The 18,425-nt window shown below is 40.7% G+C and overlaps 1 protein-coding gene across 1 annotated transcript; it reads left to right on the top strand.

The window, feature by feature from the left end:
• The first annotated feature begins 636 nt into the window (after nt 1–636).
• Nucleotides 637–16,246, top strand: LOC117298909 (WD repeat-containing protein 44-like). Its single transcript, XM_033782287.1, has 18 exons — nt 637–877; nt 1,535–1,715; nt 2,200–2,292; nt 2,935–3,330; nt 3,865–4,044; nt 5,334–5,555; nt 7,120–7,256; nt 8,027–8,113; nt 9,086–9,200; nt 9,508–9,633; nt 9,957–10,061; nt 11,188–11,442; nt 11,983–12,105; nt 12,576–12,767; nt 13,219–13,320; nt 14,000–14,115; nt 14,823–14,950; nt 15,794–16,246. The coding sequence occupies exons 1-18, from the start codon at nt 789–791 to the stop codon at nt 16,075–16,077; spliced, it is 2,931 nt and encodes a 976-aa protein (XP_033638178.1). The 5' UTR covers nt 637–788; the 3' UTR covers nt 16,078–16,246.
• The last annotated feature ends 2,179 nt before the right edge of the window (nt 16,247–18,425 follow it).

The raw sequence follows: 18,425 nt of genomic DNA, 5'->3' as shown, positions 1-18,425 counted from the left end.
ATGTTGTGTCCTATGCTATTCGGAGGACATTATTGCATATGCAATAACGTTCGCCGGACGGTTTTGCATATGCAATAACGTCCGCCGGACGGTTTTGCATATGCAATCGGGTCCGCCCGGACGCTGCTGCATAATGCAATTGTGTCCACCCGGACACATTTGCATGTGCAGTTGTGTCCGCCACCGTGCAAAACCGTCCTTGCAGTAAATTAAACGCCATACGTAATATAATACGTAGGATGGTTCATCAGTGCATGCACGCTCGCTGGCGCGCTCACAGCAGCCATGCATCCTCCATGGTCCACCGGACGGTTTTTTCATAGCCCCGGACACGATTGCATATGCAAAAGTGTTCGGAACGGACAGTATTGCATGGCGGACACAATTGCATCTGACACGGGCCGTAGGTAACACACGCGGACATGTAGGCCATCGGGTAGTACCGTTTTGGTGATACCCCTCCAAAATAATAACGGTCTCCCTATATAGCGCCACCAACGGCATGATTTTGAGCGAATTGACAGTCTAGTTCCCGTCCGAACGCTGTTGGTAATACGTTTGCAAACTATAATGGAACCAGACGTTCAATACATCGTACACGTAAAGTATATAGTGAAAAAGTAAACATGATGAAAATAGTGCAACCTTCTTCTACGATCTGTCACAGTGTCGGGTTCTTGTTCATACTTTCCGTTCTTTATTAGGATCTAACGTATAAGAACAGTTGGCAGTACAAAGTATTATTTGATTTCATGTGCTGGTAGTTTTACACAAGGAAAGAGGCGACCATGTCGTCTGAAAGCGATTCAGATGAGTTTTATGACGCCGAGGATGAGGAGCTTGCAGCCGCAAGGGGATACGGCGCGAGTCCGCCCAGGTAAGCTTTTTCAATCCGAGTTTCGTACAATGTGCCAGCTCGACCTTTACACTTGGGACGGGTGATCATAAGTGTATTAGCCCACCTTGTTGTTAATCATAGTACAGTAGCCGTTAATTAGTTACAGCCAATCTTTCATGCTTAACTCATTTAAAACTAACATTTGGAAACAATCTGACTTTGTAATTGTTTGAATTGATTGATTTTTTTAGCCCCTGCAAATAAATTGGTCCAACCATGAAGAAAGAGTTAGTTCTGCTTCCATGGTCCAATCCACTCCAAATCAAAGAATACAGGGAAAGAGGGGATAGGACAACTTTTTGGGGCGTGAGAGGCTACAATGTAGTTGTTGAGTCATACTTATTTATAAGTCCCTGTTGAAAACTCATTGGTTTAAAGCAGCTTTTTTGTAATCTGCTTATTTGTAATTTTGTTCTGTCTCTCATTGTATGTTTTTATTGCGCTTATAGGCCATTTCGCATTAGGCCCTTTACTGTTTAGTTTACAAATGTCTAAATAATCATTGTTATCATTATTAACCAACGGAACCTTCAGGCAAAATAAAAAAATAAGGAATTCTAGCTTAAATTAGTAATTGAATTTTTGTTTTTTTAGTGATAGATTATAAGATTTGACTTACTCATTCAACCTTCACAGAAGAGCTGTCAAGGAGACTCAGAAGCCAGTAGCAATATCTGAGTTTGAGGAGGAGCTCCATCGCTTAGCAACAGAGAGACGCAATGCCGAGGAAAGGAGGAAGCAGGAAGAAGAAGCTCTCCAGAGAAAGATCGAGGAGATTGAAGCCAAGAAAGAAGAAGAAGAAGAAAAAGAAAGACAGGTGAAAACTAGACATAATGTGCAAAGAGGGTTATCTCTGTGCGCTGTGTAATAGTGCACTTATCGAAAAGAGAAGGTGTTCGCCCAGGTGTTCCTGGTTTGATATGCACCATATTGCGGCACAGCTTTTAATATTTTTAAGCACATGTGTGTGCCTCAATTTGCAACTTTTATGTAAGCAACAGAACCTTGGCCAATATAAAAATGCTTTGTAAAAGTCACCAGTCATGCTCATTTGCAATGGACTTTGTTAAATCTAGAACAGATGGCTATTGTTTGTAATGTACACAAATTTTCATTTTCTGGACTCATTCCAACGCATATATTTTGAGAAACAGCAAGAGTATCAACAAGAAAATCGGTGTCGTGTCCAAAATCGGAGTGGGCGGGGAGTAGAAACTTGTTATTTGTTCTACTTGGCCTGAGAAACAACCTCTTCAAGGTGACCATTTGTATTGTAATGTGCAAACTTTTTGATTCCATAGCGTATCTTGGAGGAACAGCGGAAGAAAGAGAAGCAACGAGAAGAAGACGAAAGACGAAAACATGAGGAGGAAGAGCGGCAACTGGAACAGCAGGTCAGAGTTCATGTCACTTTTGATTCTGACAAGACCAACTTCTTAAAGAAATCTGTCCCCTAATTAAGCTGGTTGTACTTTTGTTCAGTATTGTTGACTCAAGTCATTGACTTGGACTTGAACCTGACTCAAGTTGCCAATCAATTGACTTGTGACTTGACTTGACTCAGGAGAAAATTACTTGTGACTTTATTTGAGGGAAAATTTACTTGAGAATTGACTTGAAAACATTTGATGTTTCGACAATGCAATTATTGTTCGAAGTAAATGTGGCATAATCAAGTCTTCGGCAATGATTTTGCTGCTACTATTGCATTGTTTTTGAGTGCTCTTGTAATAAGGGAGAACATTAAATCTGCACAGATACACAATCTGCACAGATACACAGACATGTGGGTGCATGAGCAATGGATTGAATTTACTAACTAAACTTTGAACAGTTTTTTTTTATTGCATTTGTGGGAGTTGGCTTAAATCTGGTCATTGTGTGACTTGACTTGAGTTGCAAAAATGTGACGTACAAGTGACTTGACTTGACTTTAGCAAAAAAGACTCAGTTACACCACTGCATGGATTCGATGAACTAAGTACCGAAATAGGTTTTCATAAAATGGCTTAAATTTGTCATTATCCCACACTCAGGAGGCCGAACAGCGGAGGATCGAGGCAGAAAAGCGACGCAAACGCTTAGAGCAGATGCGACTCCACGAAGACGGAGCCGCCAAAACCAAAACTCCATCTTCCGAAGACTCAGAGCCAAGTGCAGATTCCCAACAACCTTCGCGGGATCCAGCTGGGAATAGCGGGGGACAGCAAGAGGGCGCTCCTAACGACGTCGCCATTCGGGAGCCGGGATTGGCCAATAGAAATGTCCAACCAGATGTTATCGCCAGTATTAAGGAAAGACCCTCAGCATTAGTCCTTGGGATGGACAAACAGGACGATATTCCTCCTCCCGTAGCCCCGCCCCGCAAAAAGAAGAAACCCAAGTCTTTTGAGACGCCAACGCCAGAGATAAAAGCCGTGATTAAAGAATTGGTAAGTACACACAAGGCCATACATTTAGATAATGTGTAATTTGTACATGTGAAGCACTTGTTAATCCACTTCCTGCCCCGCCCCGCAAAATGGAAAAAACCAAAGTCTTTTGAGACGCAAACACCAGGGATTAAAGCCATGATTAAAGAACTGGTAATTTTACACACAAGGCCAAAGATACATGTAATGCGTGATCTGAAGTCACTTGACGTTGAATAACGACTTGATGTTGAATAACACCTTGTTAATACACTTCCTGGGTTTTCTTAAATTTTATCTTAAAAAAACTTTGTAGTTTTTCTTTAATGCAACAAACAATTAAATGAAAGAATAAAGCCTGATTCATACTTCCTGCGAATGTGAATGCGATATGATTTTTGACAATGCAACAGTTGAAATGTACTTGCTAAACATCTCTGCGTAGCCAAAAATTTGCTCTGATTCGCGTTCACAGAACATATGAACCAGGATTTAAACAGATTTTTACTCCCCCTGGGCCTTACCTTTTTGTTTTTTTTTAAATTTTGTTTTCAGTCTGACACACCGGTAGGTGATGAGAAGACGACTGTTGGTCTTCCACCAGAGTCTGGAGACACTGGGAGGCCGTTAAGCGGCCTGCTCACCCCCACTACGACCATTGAGTCCATTACCAAAGAGCTTGAACACTCCCTGGATCTTGCCAGTGCTACCAGTGATAACATAGTCCTACATATGGTAAGTAACTAACTGTCATTATAACACCCCTTACAAAAATTCTGCCTTTTCATTGGTTTAGAGCGCGTCACATGATATGTCTTAGTTTTACTAGAAACGGCGGCCATGTGATAGTGCATTGTTTGCTGTGTGATAGTCCAACAACTATTACACGGCAGGCAGTTCCTAGACGTATTTTTTAACCACCTCGAACCCAATCAGTTGTGTATATGTGTATCTGAAATGAGCGTATGAACTTTACGTGTCAAGGATGATAAATACATTGTAGTCTGTTGGGGTGTTATAAAACAAATATTGACTGCTTTGACTCGTGCTATGATTAAAACTCTGACTCCCTCGGTGATCTCTGGACCGTTCCATTTTCCATCGGCTGCGCCTCGGGAAAATATAACGCTTCGGGGATCACCTAGGGCATTGGGAGTCATAGTTTTAAACATAGCACTCGAAGCAGTCAATATTTGTATACTATTCCCTCCTTTTCTCCCTATTGTTGTATAGCCTACCCAGTATCTGTGGGTGTCGTGCCCGATCGGATAAGAGCACCCAACTCAAGCTCTGGTGTTTCTGTTCAGCAGAGTGTGGGTTCGAATCCCGGTTGTGACACTTGTGTCCCTGAGCAAGAAACTTTACTATAATTGCTTCTCTCCACCCAGGGATGAATGGGTACCTGTGAGGGCAGAGATGGTTCTTGTCAATGTGGTTGGTTAGCTTAGTGCGCTACATATTTGGCGGCACAGGCTGTATACTCCAAAGGGAGCTGAGATGGCTTAAGGAATGAAATGGCCCAGTGATCAGGGTAATAATGTTGGAAGTGCTTTGAAACATGGTGTAAAAAGCGCTATATAAAAAATAAATATTATTACTATTATTATACCCTTTGCTTTTTGCTGCGACTATTCATGTAGTTCCACTTACTGCTTATGTTACCTTCAAGATACCTTTTCCTGTATGTTGTGTTGCCATTTACTTTAGCCTTCGAGAAAGACTCTGCTAGGATCAAATCATCAGGCCATTAATTCATTTTTGCAACTTTTACTTTTGTGACTGCTAAGATTTGACAACATAATATCTAATCATAAACCACAAGGGCAATTGACTGTTAAATTTTGAGCGGGATTTGGACCTTTGACCTCGGGATTGACAGGTTAGCAAGAGCTATTTTGACAGAGTTTATGGAGAGACCGCCAGTATAGGGCTTGATAGCTCAGTTGGAAGAGTGCTGGCAACGTAATCCTGAGGTCTTCGGTTCAAGTCCCTAATCACAAGAAATATCTTCGACAATCCTGCAGGAAACACAAAGCATCAAAGGTGAATCTCGAGCGGAAGTCCTGGAAGCTTTGAAGAACCCGCCCCCTCCGAAGCCCCCAAGAGGTCAAAGCGGTTCCAGTGACGCCAAGAGCGGTAACGGGGGTAGTAAGAGTAAAGGAAATACACCAGACACGGACACGCTTGCTCAGTATTATGCTCTGATGAAAGGGCAGTCCACTAAGGGAGAGATGTTAACAGATGAAGTAAGTCAGAATTATAATTATTGATCATGGTTTATTAAAAACTTTCAATTTGGTTGGCATTGGCGATATTACTTACACTTGAATTTACAAAATTTACAGTTTAACATTACAGTTACAGACAGAGTAACAATGGGTTTGACATAAAAAAAGAAAAAGAAAAAAAAAGGGGAAAAAAAGGGGGTTGAAAAGGGGCCATCAAAGGCACACAGGTAGTCAGCTTAGTGGACCCACCCCAGAGCAGGGGGTTTAATTAAGGGAGTTGCTTTAAGGCACTGGACATGTTCTGGTAGTTACTTAAAATACATATTTGGCAAAAAAAACGTATTAATGAGCAACGGAGAGCTGCTGATAGTATAACAAAACTGAGAAACGACTCCCTTTGAAGTAGTTTTTGAGAAAGAGGTCATTTCTCACAAATGTTTCAATCCAAGGAATACCCAAAGCTCTTCTCAGGCTGCTGATTGCATTGTGCAACAAGGGTGCTTTTCTTTCATTATTTTTGTGCAACTTCGATGACCAAATGAGCCCAAATTTTCACAGATTTGTTGGGATACACCAAGTGAGAGTACGTGTCCAGTGCCTTTAAGCCTAATTAATTAGCTGATGAGCACAACAAGTTTATGCTGATCAGAAAAAAAGTTACCAGCCAAAATACCATTCCACATGTACCATCTGTTTATACTGGTATCCTGCTCATTTTTCTTAGAAGAAAATGGTTAAGCAATATTTTGATTTGTAAGACCAGCCGTCGATTTCACAAAACTCTTCCTAACTTAAGACTAATCTTAGGACTTGGGATGAGTCCAAACCCTGCACTGTAGCATGCGGACCTTATGATTAATCCTAAGTTAAGACGAGTTACTCGTCCCTTGAGATAAGACGAGTCCTAACTCTTTGTGAAATTGACCCCTGTACCAGTCGAATATACATGCCTAGATCCTTACGGACTGTGAAGGGGCTAACCCTGTTTCAGCCCCAGGAGTAGATGGCAATGTGTCCCGGATAACAGTTCACTTGGGTGAAATCGGTTAAGTGTAGCCCTCACCTTAAAGGCATTGGACACTATTGGTAAATGTCAAAGACTAGCCTTCACAGATGGTGTATCTCAACATATATGCATAAAATAACTAACCTGTACAAATGTGAGCTCAATCGGTCATCGAAGTTGCAAGTTATAATGAAAAAAACAAAAAACACCCTTGTCACACGGAGTTGTGTGCGTTTAGATGGTTGATTTCGATTTCGAGGCCTCAAAATCTAAATCTGAGGTCTCGATATCAAATTCGTGGAATATTACTTCTTTCTCAAAAACTAAGGCGCTTCAGAGGGAGCCGTTTCGCACAATGTTTTATACCATCAACCTCTCCCTATTACTCATCACCAAGAAAGGTTTTACGCTAATAATTATTTTGAGTAATTACCAATAGTGTCCACTGCCTTTAAGGTGGCCGTCCGTGGACTTGTGATGTTAGGCAACATCTCATTAAAAATTAAATAAAAAAAAAAATTACAATCTCTTTAGGCAGGTTAAGAATGGATTCATGATTTTTTTCTCCAACTGCAGGAAGTACTGTCACAAGTTATTGTTAGGAATTTAGACACGGGGGAGGCAATACCGCTGCTTCTAGCCGAGGAACAGTTACCACAATGCATTAATCCACTAGCTCTACACATCATGAGAATCACCTCAGAATATCCAAGGTAGAGTTTATCAGTCAATTCAAGACTGTTCCCCTTTACATAATGATAAAAATAATGATAATAATAATAAGACTTGTAATGCGCACGTATCCACCCTGCTTGGTGTTCAAGGCGCAGTAAAAACCCCAAAACAAACAAAACAAACAAAACAAAACAAAGAAAAACAGACACAACAAAATTAATCCTTGAAAACCTGTGACATAAGATACGTTTTGAGAAGATATTTGAATGTTGTGGTACAAAGACACGAGAGTTCCAGATGCGTGACGCAGCTGAAGAAAAAGACCTGTCACCCCATGAGTGTCGAGTTTTGGGTTCAATGAGAAGAAGCATGGAACTTGATCGAAGATTTCTTAATGGAGTGTAAACTTGAAGAAGTTCAGAAATATAGTGGGGAGCCTTGCCATTTTAGTGCTTTGTGGACAATGAGCATCAGCTTGAAGATGTAATTGTTTCAGAATGGGGGTGCAATCAAGCAAAATGAGTCGTTTGTCGGACGAGTTAAAAAAAAATAAAAATTGATACATTTGAAAAGAGCTTGAATCCTGTTTAAATCCCATGTTGGTACCGCCGTTGGTTCAAAAGTTGTGAAAGTAGAAACACAAGAGATTTGAGAGAATAAAACTCAGACAAAAGGGGTTTAAAATAAGATATTTTAAGCCTTTATTTAAATTGAAAAAAAATATATATTTGTGTAAATTTCTCCCTTTTTCTGTTTTCTCTTTCTGATGTTTTCGAGTTTATGTTTTTTTTTTGTCTTTCCTTTGCAGTAATTCCAGCCTTGACAAAGAAGGAGCAAGTGACGGAGAGAAAACAAAGTCGACTGCTGCCGGAGCCAAAAAGTCTAAATCTAAAAAGTAGGTAGATTTTGTATCCTGGGCCCATTTTCCCAAAGACTGTGAGCAGATGTTTGGACAGTGTCAGGATTAAAGGCATTGGACACTATTGGTACATGTAATTACTGAAAATAATTATTAGCATAAAACCTTACTTGGTAACGAGTAATGAGAGAGGTTGGTAGTATAAAACATTGTGAGAAACAGCTCCCTCTGAAGTGGAGTAGTTTTCGAGAAAGAAGTAATTTTCCACAAATTCGAGATCTCAAGATTAGACTTTGAGGTCTCGAAATCAAGCATCTGAAAGCACACAACTTCGTGTGACAAGGGTGTTCTTTTCTTTCATAGTTATCTCGCAACTCCGACAACCAATCAAGCACAAGTTTTCACAGTTTTGTTATATGTTGAGATACAGCAAGTGAGAAGACTGGTCTTTGACATTAACCAATAGTGTCCACTGGCTTTAAAATCATTAACACTGGACCACAGGCTGACAGTTCTTGTGAGCAGACATATGAGGTCATGCAACAACGCAAATTCATTTACGTAGCTTTCAATTCGACTTGATGAAATACACTCTTGCTAATGCACAATTGTCTCCTTTAGTTCCCACAAAAATGTTTGTCAAGGTCTTTTCAGACTCACAAGATTTGTCTCAAGAAATGCCGGAGGTGATAAAATTAACGCCTTTTGTTAAAATTACATGCAAACATTTGCCAGGTTTAGAGCTTTGAGATCTGATCACGCAGTTGGCCAAAAACACATACTGCTCTGTAGGCTGTTAACACACTTGCAGAAGTTAGCTATCTACAGGGAAAGTGTCTAAACCTGAACCAAATCAGTCCTTAAACTTACATGTATCTTCAGTAATTTACACTTTGAGTGTACACTTTTCCCGCAACTTATCCTGGAATAGTTTTTGAGAAGGTGCCCAATACGCTACATTGTATGACTGGAGGAAAAGTAATGATTTTGATCCGATTCTGCCATTAGATTAAAGTTCAAGAAGATCTTGTCTAAGATCAAGAATGCAGCGGACGAGGCGTTCAGACACGAGGAGCAAGAGTCGAGCGATGAAGAATCTCTGCCAGATTCAAGAACAATGAAGGTACGAAACCCTGAAGCAAGCGCTGAGTTTCCTTTTTTCATAAGTGCCGATTCTTTGCTTACGGTAGGCAGAGCCATGAACTTGGGCCCTGTCCTCTTTGCCAGCTAATAATAATAATAATAAACTCTTTGCCAGCTAATAATAATAATATAAAACAGTATTTATATAGCGCAATATGAATTGGCATTCCTCAAAGCGCTTACAGCAAACTGAAAAGCACTACAAGAAAAACAAAAAATTACAGGCCTAAATTCTCCTACAAGCTAGTTATTTAAACAAAAAACGTTTCAATTTTTTTTTTTAACAGATCAAGGCAGCCAACAGTAACAAAGGCCCATATGACTTTGATCAGTTGAGGCTAGCTCAGGACCTAGGGCGAGAACATGCTGGAGCTGTCTGGACCATGAAGTTCTCACCATGTGGACGACTACTGGTAAGTGTTCCAGTGGTTACACTGGAGAACTTGCAATAACAAGGTTGTTGGTTCGAATCCTGCCAAGCTAACTGCTGATTTCACAATGACTACAATAAGTATTGTCGTCTAGTTCCCATTTTTTAGACTGTAGGACTTGAAATCGAATACTACCAAGCTAACTGCTGAAGTCACATTGACTAGAATAAGTATTGTTGGCTAATTCCAATGGTTAGACTGGTGGACTTTTGGCAGATTGAATATTTGTTCGGCTCGAGTACACTTCATGGTGATGGCAGTGTACGGCATGTTTAATACAATATTTCAACTTTGTTACTTTGCAGGCCACAGCCGGTCAGGACAGAATGCTGCGTGTCTGGGTTTTGAAAGATCATTACAAGTACTTTGATGACATGCGGCAACGATACAGTAACGAGTCAAGAGAACAGGTATGTACATATTGAGTAGGAAACTTCACCATAAATTGCTAGTGTAGCATGTCATGGCAGAGGGGTCTACCAGACTCAAGTCCTAGTGGTTGGGTCATTGGCTTTAGTTTACACCTGGCTCAAGTCCTGTTCGTGTGAGAGCCTTCGTGGTTCCTAAGCTTTTATTGGGGCATCAAGATGAAGCTATTGGGGTCCAACATTGGGGGATGCCAGCAGCGCAAAAGTTTTCTGATGTTTGGCGATGGGACTGAAAATAAAAGGGCTCTCGTGGGATTGGGACTAGAGTCAAGTCTAGGTGTAGGTTGGAATCCTGGTCGTGACACTTGTGACCTTGAGCAAGACACTTCACTATAGTTGCTTCTCCTCACCCATGGGAATAATTGGGTATGTTAGGGTAAAGGTTGATAATGTGTATGAAAAAGCCTTCGGAGCACCGCGGCAGCCCAGGAGCTGTTAGAAATATTACTGGAATGTTACTAGCCCAATGACCATGGCACTTTGTATTCTTTGGAAACGGAGCGTTATACATGTAAATACAGTTATTATTATTTTTATGATTATTATTACTAATGGAAAGCAGATTGATATGTTATTGTGAAATGCGCTAAAATGAAAACTAGGTATTGGTTGCATTCGTTTAGCTTCCCTGGGTCATCCCGGTCTGCCCCGGTGCGTTGGAATAGCTTTTGACGTCATTCCAGGAGCTCACCCAGGTCAGCCCCCAGTGCCCTGCTTGTGGAGTGGGTCACTTGGGGGCTGGCCCCAGGTAAACGATGTCCCTCCGAGAGCGGTGAGTGGTCGTTCGTTTAGCTCTTGTCAAGGGATAAACCCTGGGAAGCTAAACGAACGCACCCATTATCATCCTTACCGCCAGGAGTTCTCAAGAACAAAAAGTCTGTTCACATGCAGGAATAATTTTAGGAATGAATAGGAATGAAACCATGACTTAAGAAAGTAAGACAAATAATCTCCCAAATGTTCTGGGATTTCTTTTTGTTTGGTTTACATCAAATGTGGCTGTTCCCCTCTGAATCGGAAAGGAGGAAGTCCCCACACTTACTGGAAGGTATTCGTGTTCAGACAGACTTTCCCAGGATTTTAACCAGTTATTTTTGCATTCGTACAGGACCGTGCCTCCAGTCTTGAGAGGGAGCGGCGCGGATCCCAGGAAGTGATCGAAGAGAGACCGGAAGACGAAGACGATCAAGAGGCTGAGAAGAAGGAGACGGCAGTACAACCAGAAGAAGAAGCGCAGCCAGAGCTTGCCGATACACCACTCCGGGAAAGCGCCCTGGACGATGAGATGGCAGTGTTTGCGCGTACACCGTTCTTTGAGTACTCCGGGCACACGGCGGACGTTCTTGATGTGTCATGGTCCAAGGTAATTAAACAAATGTACCAAGGGTACTCATCGATGTTGAATGACTGGGACTCGGTTTGAGAACTCACATACTAGACGGGTAGTCACTTTAAAGGGTTTGGGTAATTTTCTAAGACAAAAAGCAAGCGTCCACAGGTTTACATTAAACTTAATTGTTTTTTTTTTAAGATAATGATGGTAGAAAGCTTCTCTTTAAAATATTACTTGCTGAGGTGCTGTAGCTTTGGAGAAATTAGTGAAATAATTTCACAAGTATAAGTTTCTGTCTTGGTGAGATGAAATTTGTTAAAGCATGTCTAACGGATTAATACGACTCTCCTGAAAATTTTCACTGAGATTTTCACTTTTTTTCCTCAAAAAATGTCTGACTAATGATGCTAGCTCTCTGGGTATATAGTGTTTATAGTGAGTGTACAGTGCTTAATTCACATCGGTTTCAGGGTAAAACTAAATAACATAGTTACTTTATATTGTAACACAAGCTTCTTTTACCAATAAGTCAAGAATGATCTTCATAGTTCATGATTGTGCTTTTTTCAGAACTACTTCATTCTTTCGTCGTCAATGGATAAGACAGTCCGATTATGGCATATCTCAAGGAATGAATGCCTGTGCTGCTTTCAACACATTGACTTTGTGACAGCCATTGCTTTCCATCCGAGGGTGAGTTATTTTTTCAGCATCTTTCATGAGACTACTTCACGAAAATTATGTGATTAACCTTTAGATGAGTCGTCTGTCCTCTGTTGATTCACATTTTCGCATCAGGTTCCCTTCCCGTTCTCTCTTTAACCCTTGAACCCTCCTGACAATGAGCAGAGTATACTGTTCAGACGTCGAGACCGAACCGGCTCTTTTCAGAGCCAACACTCACCCTAAGAGATTTACAAATGGTTATACCCGCAAGTTTACTATTAATTTATAGTTTCTCCCTATTTCGCCACACCTTGCAAAGCTTCAAACAATACTTTCTTTAAAGACCATTGGTTACTGTTTAACCATCACCATACCTCCAGAAGTTGCTAATCTTGTTGTTTTTTGCTGCGTTATACTCAGGTGAAATTAAATAGGAACAGTAATACACGGCTTTGTTTTAGAACTTTATTAGATTCTAAGATAAATTTTTCTTACAGGACGACAGATATTTTCTGAGTGGTTCACTGGATGGTAAACTCCGACTGTGGAACATCCCGGACAAGAAAGTGGCTCTGTGGAATGAGGTGGATGGACCTACCAAGCTCATCACGGCAGCCAACTTTATACAAAATGGCCGCTTTGCTGTGGTGGGGACGTACGATGGCAGATGCATTTTTTACGACACAGAGGTGAAATTTTGTTATTTCTTTGTTCGGTCTGAATTGCCCTTGTCACACTGTATCTCTTTTCCCGTGGAATTCAGCCATGGGGAAGCCCCGGGGAGACAGGTTTTGTTTTACCCATTGTTACCCCGATGAACTCTAACACTGTCCCCACCTAGGTCCCTATTTCACAAGGTTTTCGGTTGCACTTTTCAAGAATACCAAAGGGTTTTTACCACTAACCCCTACTCCAGAGCAGGGGTAGCTATGTCCCGGGGTATGCCCATTTGCTGGGGTAGATCAGGGGTAAAGCGCTCCAGGTGTGAAAGGGCTTGCCGTGTCTTCCTGGGGTTGCCCCCAGGTTTTAGAGTAGTGTGAAAAGGGCTTTAAATGCCTTTGTTTGTGCCACTAAAGGCCGGACTTTTAATTTTCCCCTTTAAATTGGTGCAGTTATTGTGAAGATTTTTATCTTTCCCAGCACTTGAAGTACTACAGTCAGATTCATGTACGATCCACCCGAGGGCGTAACGCTGTTGGACGGAAGGTCACAGCCATTGAACCTCTTCCTGGACAGGATAAGGTAAGTGGGAATAGTCTGATCTCCTGACTTCATTATTTTTCTTTATACCCGAGTCACAATAGCTTGCGATGGGTTTATGAGTAGCTTGCGATGGATTTCTAGGCATTTTCGGCCAGGGCACCACAGGACTCCTTGTGGCTGCCGGGTCATTTTTGAGACTGGGCGAGCATCGGGTTACTTTTAACTTATATCCTTGTGCGGTGTCTCGCATCCTTAATTGAACGCAAAGAATTTGGCAGGGCACCGCACACATCGGGCGTTTACAAGTTTACACATTGTTTATCACACATACATGACATAGGTAGGACATTGGATGAATGCCTGCCGGACACCGGCCGATCAATGTGCCAAGAATTTGACCCTTTGTGACTGTGACCGCCTGCTATAGCGATCTTTCGCGAACTCTACACAACGATCGATGCCTAGAAATTGCACATGCTGCCCGGCCTCCCGTTTTACTGTTTTCTTTATGCACTTATAGGCTTCTGCATTTTAGGAGCTTTACAAATGTCTTTTTTTTAAATTATATTATTAATCGTGACTTGGTTATCAACCACATTTGTTTAAAGCTATGGGTAGTAGAGGACATATTTTGGAAATAATTATTATGAAGATATTAAAGTTTGGTTGATATGCTAAAAAAAAGCTAAAAAACATTTTGTTCCATGTCCCTATGTAGATTCTTGTGACATCTAATGATTCTCGACTGAGGCTGTATGACCTTCGTGACCTTTCATTGACCTGCAAGTACAAAGGTTGCACCAACGTTAGCAGTCAAATAAGAGCATCTTTCAGGTAAAGTTTATTTCAATATATACAATATAAAAGGCACTTATATAGTGCCCCAAAGATCGGAGCGCTAATCAATAAATCCTTACATAAGTAAGAAATTGTATTGTGGGATTTTTTTATACCCGCCGAAATATTTCACCTTGTTTGAAATTGGGTGTTGTGCAAAAAACATTAGTGCCTGGGGTAAAGAAAACTGCAGAGACTTAGGTTTTTACCTGCTGGGAAACAAGTTGGGGGTCTCTTTCCAGAAAAGAAAAGTCTCACTATAGAAAACCACCATGCACATCAATAATTGAAAAAAAAATTCCAGATCAGCTTTAAAACCACAAGTTTGTACACTTCATTTACTCAACCAGTCAAACAGCAGTGCGCTCAGCGGATGCATTGGCGCAGGGCATACCTTAAGAGCATTGGAGAACTGTGCGTCTTTCAGTGAGTAAAACTACAATACATGTACATGTATGTCTCTCATAGAAATACAGTCTGACGGAAATCCAACAAAATTTTGACATATGAGACTTGTTATACGACTACCTGTCCTGGAGTAATTTTTGACAAGACCCTACATGGAATTCATTCTTACTGTAGGCCGAAAGAAAATGTGGTTCATACTCGATTTGTGAAGTAATTTTGTCATCAACGGTTTCTTTCATCAAATCAATTGATTTAAAAAAAATATTTATCAACCATTATTGTATTCTCTTCCACAGTCATAACTTCAGGTATATTGTATGCGGTTCTGAAGATCATTGTATCTACATATGGAAGACTTGTTATGATTTTGCCAAGTTCACTTCAGTGCGGAAAGATCGTAACGACTTCTGGGAGTCCATTAAAGGTATGTTATTGGCCCAGGGGTGCGTTCCACTCGCGCAAACGACTCGCAACTGTTCGCGCAAACGTTTTTTATTTTTTGAACGATTGGTGCGCATACGCGATGTCAATATGGAGGCGCCCTGAAATGAAGATGGCGCGCACCATACGTAGTTTTTTTAAAACTTTATTTTGCTGCAATAGTCCTCTTTTTGACATCATTACATCAACTAATTGACTTTGTTATTCCAAATCTGCACTATCATCCACCGAAAATACAGTGTAATTATGTTTGTGACAAAGAAATAATACCGTATGCTTGTCCGCCATTTAAAAAATCACTCGTCAACACCTCAGAAGTATGTTCGCCTAAAGTTGCCAACGTTCGCCAACGGTGGCGGCGAACAACTCGTTCCACTTGAAATTGTTGGCGAACGTGCGCAACTGTTGGCAACGTTTGCGCGAGTGGAACGCACCCCTGGTGTTGCTGTTTTGATCTGCAGCATATTGCGCTACAGCACCTTGTAAACCATCACATGGTGCTATAAAGGAATAGGTCTCATACCGGTCTCATAAACGAAGTTCCACATTGAAGGAAAACTTACTGAGCGCTTTGATACACCCCGCTTCTCCAAAAAATATAAGATATCATGTTTTCTTCCATTGAGCTGTGTACAAATTGTGCCTGCAGGCTCGGTCCAGGTTTGAAGTGGCTCTAAACATGCGATGTCATAGGTCATTTCGTCTATACAAATATAGGCTGACTTGTTATACAGGTTTCTAGTCACCCAAGTGTATGAGCGTTGACAAAAACAAAGCCATTTTTTATTTGACACAAATAACAAAATCTTAATTTCCATTGTTTCAGCTAATGACGCCGTCGTCACCACAGCCGTGTTCTCTCCTCAACCCTCCCTGGTGATTAAGCAGACCGACCCCACTCCTCCTACCCCGTTAGACACAGCCCCGTCCAGCACGGAGAGCAAGCACAGTCCAATCACAAAGGCAAAGCGCGAGATGATCCACGGCAAGACGGAAACCAAAGCGGAGAAGAAGAGCTCACTCAAGAGGTTCTTGGACCAGGGAGAAGTACTTGTGTGTGGGGATTTCAACGGCGCAATTAAGGTCTTTATCAAAAGGCCAAAATCTTAAACTCTCCTGATTTGTCAGAATTTTTTTTTTTAAATTTCCCTACATAAATCTTCCCTAGCCTTTATGCTCGAGAGATAATGTTTCCAGCCGCATAAAAAAGAATTAATTTTACTACCCTGTGAATCAAGATTAAAGGGAAGGTACATGTTTGGTAATTACTCAAAACAAATATTAACTTAAAAACTGACTTGGTAACGAACATTGGAGAGCTGTTGATAGCATCAAACAGTGTGAGAAACGGCTCCCTCTAGAGTAGCATAGATTTTGAAATAGAGGTAATTTCTCACTGAAATAATAAAAGACTTCGTTCTAGCTAGAAGTCTTTTATTCTTATCTGAAAGCACACAGACTCGCCCAACAAGGGTGTTTTTTCTTTCATCATTTTCTCCCAACTCCGATGACCAATTGAGCTCAAATTTTCACAGGTTTGTTATTTTATGCATATGTTGAGATACACCAAGTGAGAAGACTGGTCTTTGACAATTACCAAGAGTGTACCTTCCCTTTAAGTGGCGTGTCGTGACCGAATCAAGAGTACATGCGCATGGGTTATAATTATTTCTTTTTACCCTCACACCAGTGTGTATTAAGCACTGTATACACAGTACTTTCCCGAGGTATTTGAAAAACAATCCACAGGCAAATCACTCGGGTGGGATTGGACCCACGACCTTTGCATTGTTTAAGCAGATGTCTTACCACTAGGCCACTGAGCTAGTCCGGTGGCAGTTGGAATCCTAAGCAGTGGGCACTGCAATAATTTAAAGGAACACGTTGCCTTGGATCGGTCGAGTTGGTCTGTGAAAGCGTTAGTAACCGTTTGTTATAAAATGCATATGGTTAGAAAGATGTTTTATAAGTAGAATACAATGATCCACACAAATTTGCTTAGAAATTGCGCGGTTTTCCTTTTACTTTGCAAACTTACACGGTCGGCCATTTATGGGAGTCAAAAATCTTACTCCCATAAATGGTCGACCGAGTGTTTAGTCGACGAGGTAAAAGGAAAACCTTGCAATTTTGAGTGATAATTGTGTGGATCATTATATTCTACTTTTAAAATATCTTTCTCTTCATATGCATTTTATAACAAATGTTTACAAACGTTTTTCAAAGACCAACTCGTCCGATCCAACGTGTTCCTTTAACTTAATGTTAAGGTTGTTTGCATCAGGGATAAAGAATATAATTAGGGGTTTTAGTTGGCAAAGCTGTACATTGAATTACTGGTGTGCTTTATGATTGGGAGAAATAATTGCTCCAAATAACGCACTTTTAGACTGGAACTGTTGTCAAACTTTGCTGCAGCAGTTTTTTAGCCGATGTAGTCTTTAATCTCCTTCCTTCTCACAACTCATAGAATCATGAATTACGATAAAGACTAGGAGCTTCTTTTTTCATGAAACTCTGCATGTCAACATGGTCAATGTAAAAAGTTATGTTGTTGATTCGTTGATAGAAAAACACAATCACCACATATTAGTATCATTTTAATACTAAACAAAAAATATATACCTCAAGAATTTGTACTTCATGTATATCTTTTTGAGATCTTTCTCTTAACTTTTCTCAACCATTTGGATACTATTTCTTCTAACTTTCACATCTAACTTGACCGTTTTCAACTTTTATATATAAGTGAACAACTTTACAAAGGCTTTTACGTCATTTGTCCTTACTAAGTAATCATGTGAACTTAATGTAACATAATGTCATGGCTTGATGGTGTTTAGTTTATCTGCCTCAAGTTCACGAGGTTTATCGCGAATAGCAAAATATCAAGAGAGGGCACTGTTGAACCCACACAAAGGTATAGGCGTTGCGTGTGCGAGTCGTAGAAACTGCGTAGAAATTGCGCCATATTCCGTTCCCACAATGCATTGCATTTCTGAATCGCGATAAACCTTGGATCCAATTTCATAGAGCTGTTTAAGCACAAAGTTTCACTTAAGCAAAAAAATCCTTCCCTAGTAAAATCAGATTACCAGCCAAGACTCCACTCAATTGTTATGCTAAGGTAAACAACAGCTGATTACCAGTCACAAGCAATGTATATGGCATGACATTTTTGCCAGTAACATATGAAAAATAAGCGAGCTATTTTCATGCTTAAGCAAATTATTTGCTTAAGCAGCTTTATGAAATTGGCCCCTGGTTCATACTCCCTGCAAAAGCTTTGTAAAAAGCAAATTTGACGTCACAACTCTGTTTTCCCTGTGAATGTTTTGCAAGAGCTCTTCCGAATTTGAAGGTTAAGATCTGCATTCACATTCGCAGGAAGTATAAACTGGGATGAAGTCATCATGGTGTACAATACAGAAGGTAGATTTGAATCCAGGTTATTACAC

The sequence above is a fragment of the Asterias rubens genome, chromosome 13 (genome assembly GCF_902459465.1).
Source record: "Asterias rubens chromosome 13, eAstRub1.3, whole genome shotgun sequence".
NCBI lineage: Eukaryota > Metazoa > Echinodermata > Asteroidea > Forcipulatida > Asteriidae > Asterias > Asterias rubens.
This window is presented reverse-complemented; position numbering and strand designations above follow the sequence as displayed.

What these genes read in the sequence shown, in the direction of transcription:
- LOC117298909 (XM_033782287.1), top strand. Translation starts at nt 789, where the DNA reads ATGTCGTCTGAAAGCGATTCAGATGAGTTTTATGACGCCGAGGATGAG. An exon ending in AGCGGCAACTGGAACAGCAG is followed by an intron (nt 2,293 to 2,934) that starts GTCAGAGTTCAT and finishes TCCCACACTCAG; the next exon opens with GAGGCCGAACAGCGGAGGAT. An exon ending in ATAACATAGTCCTACATATG is followed by an intron (nt 4,045 to 5,333) that starts GTAAGTAACTAA and finishes ACAATCCTGCAG; the next exon opens with GAAACACAAAGCATCAAAGG.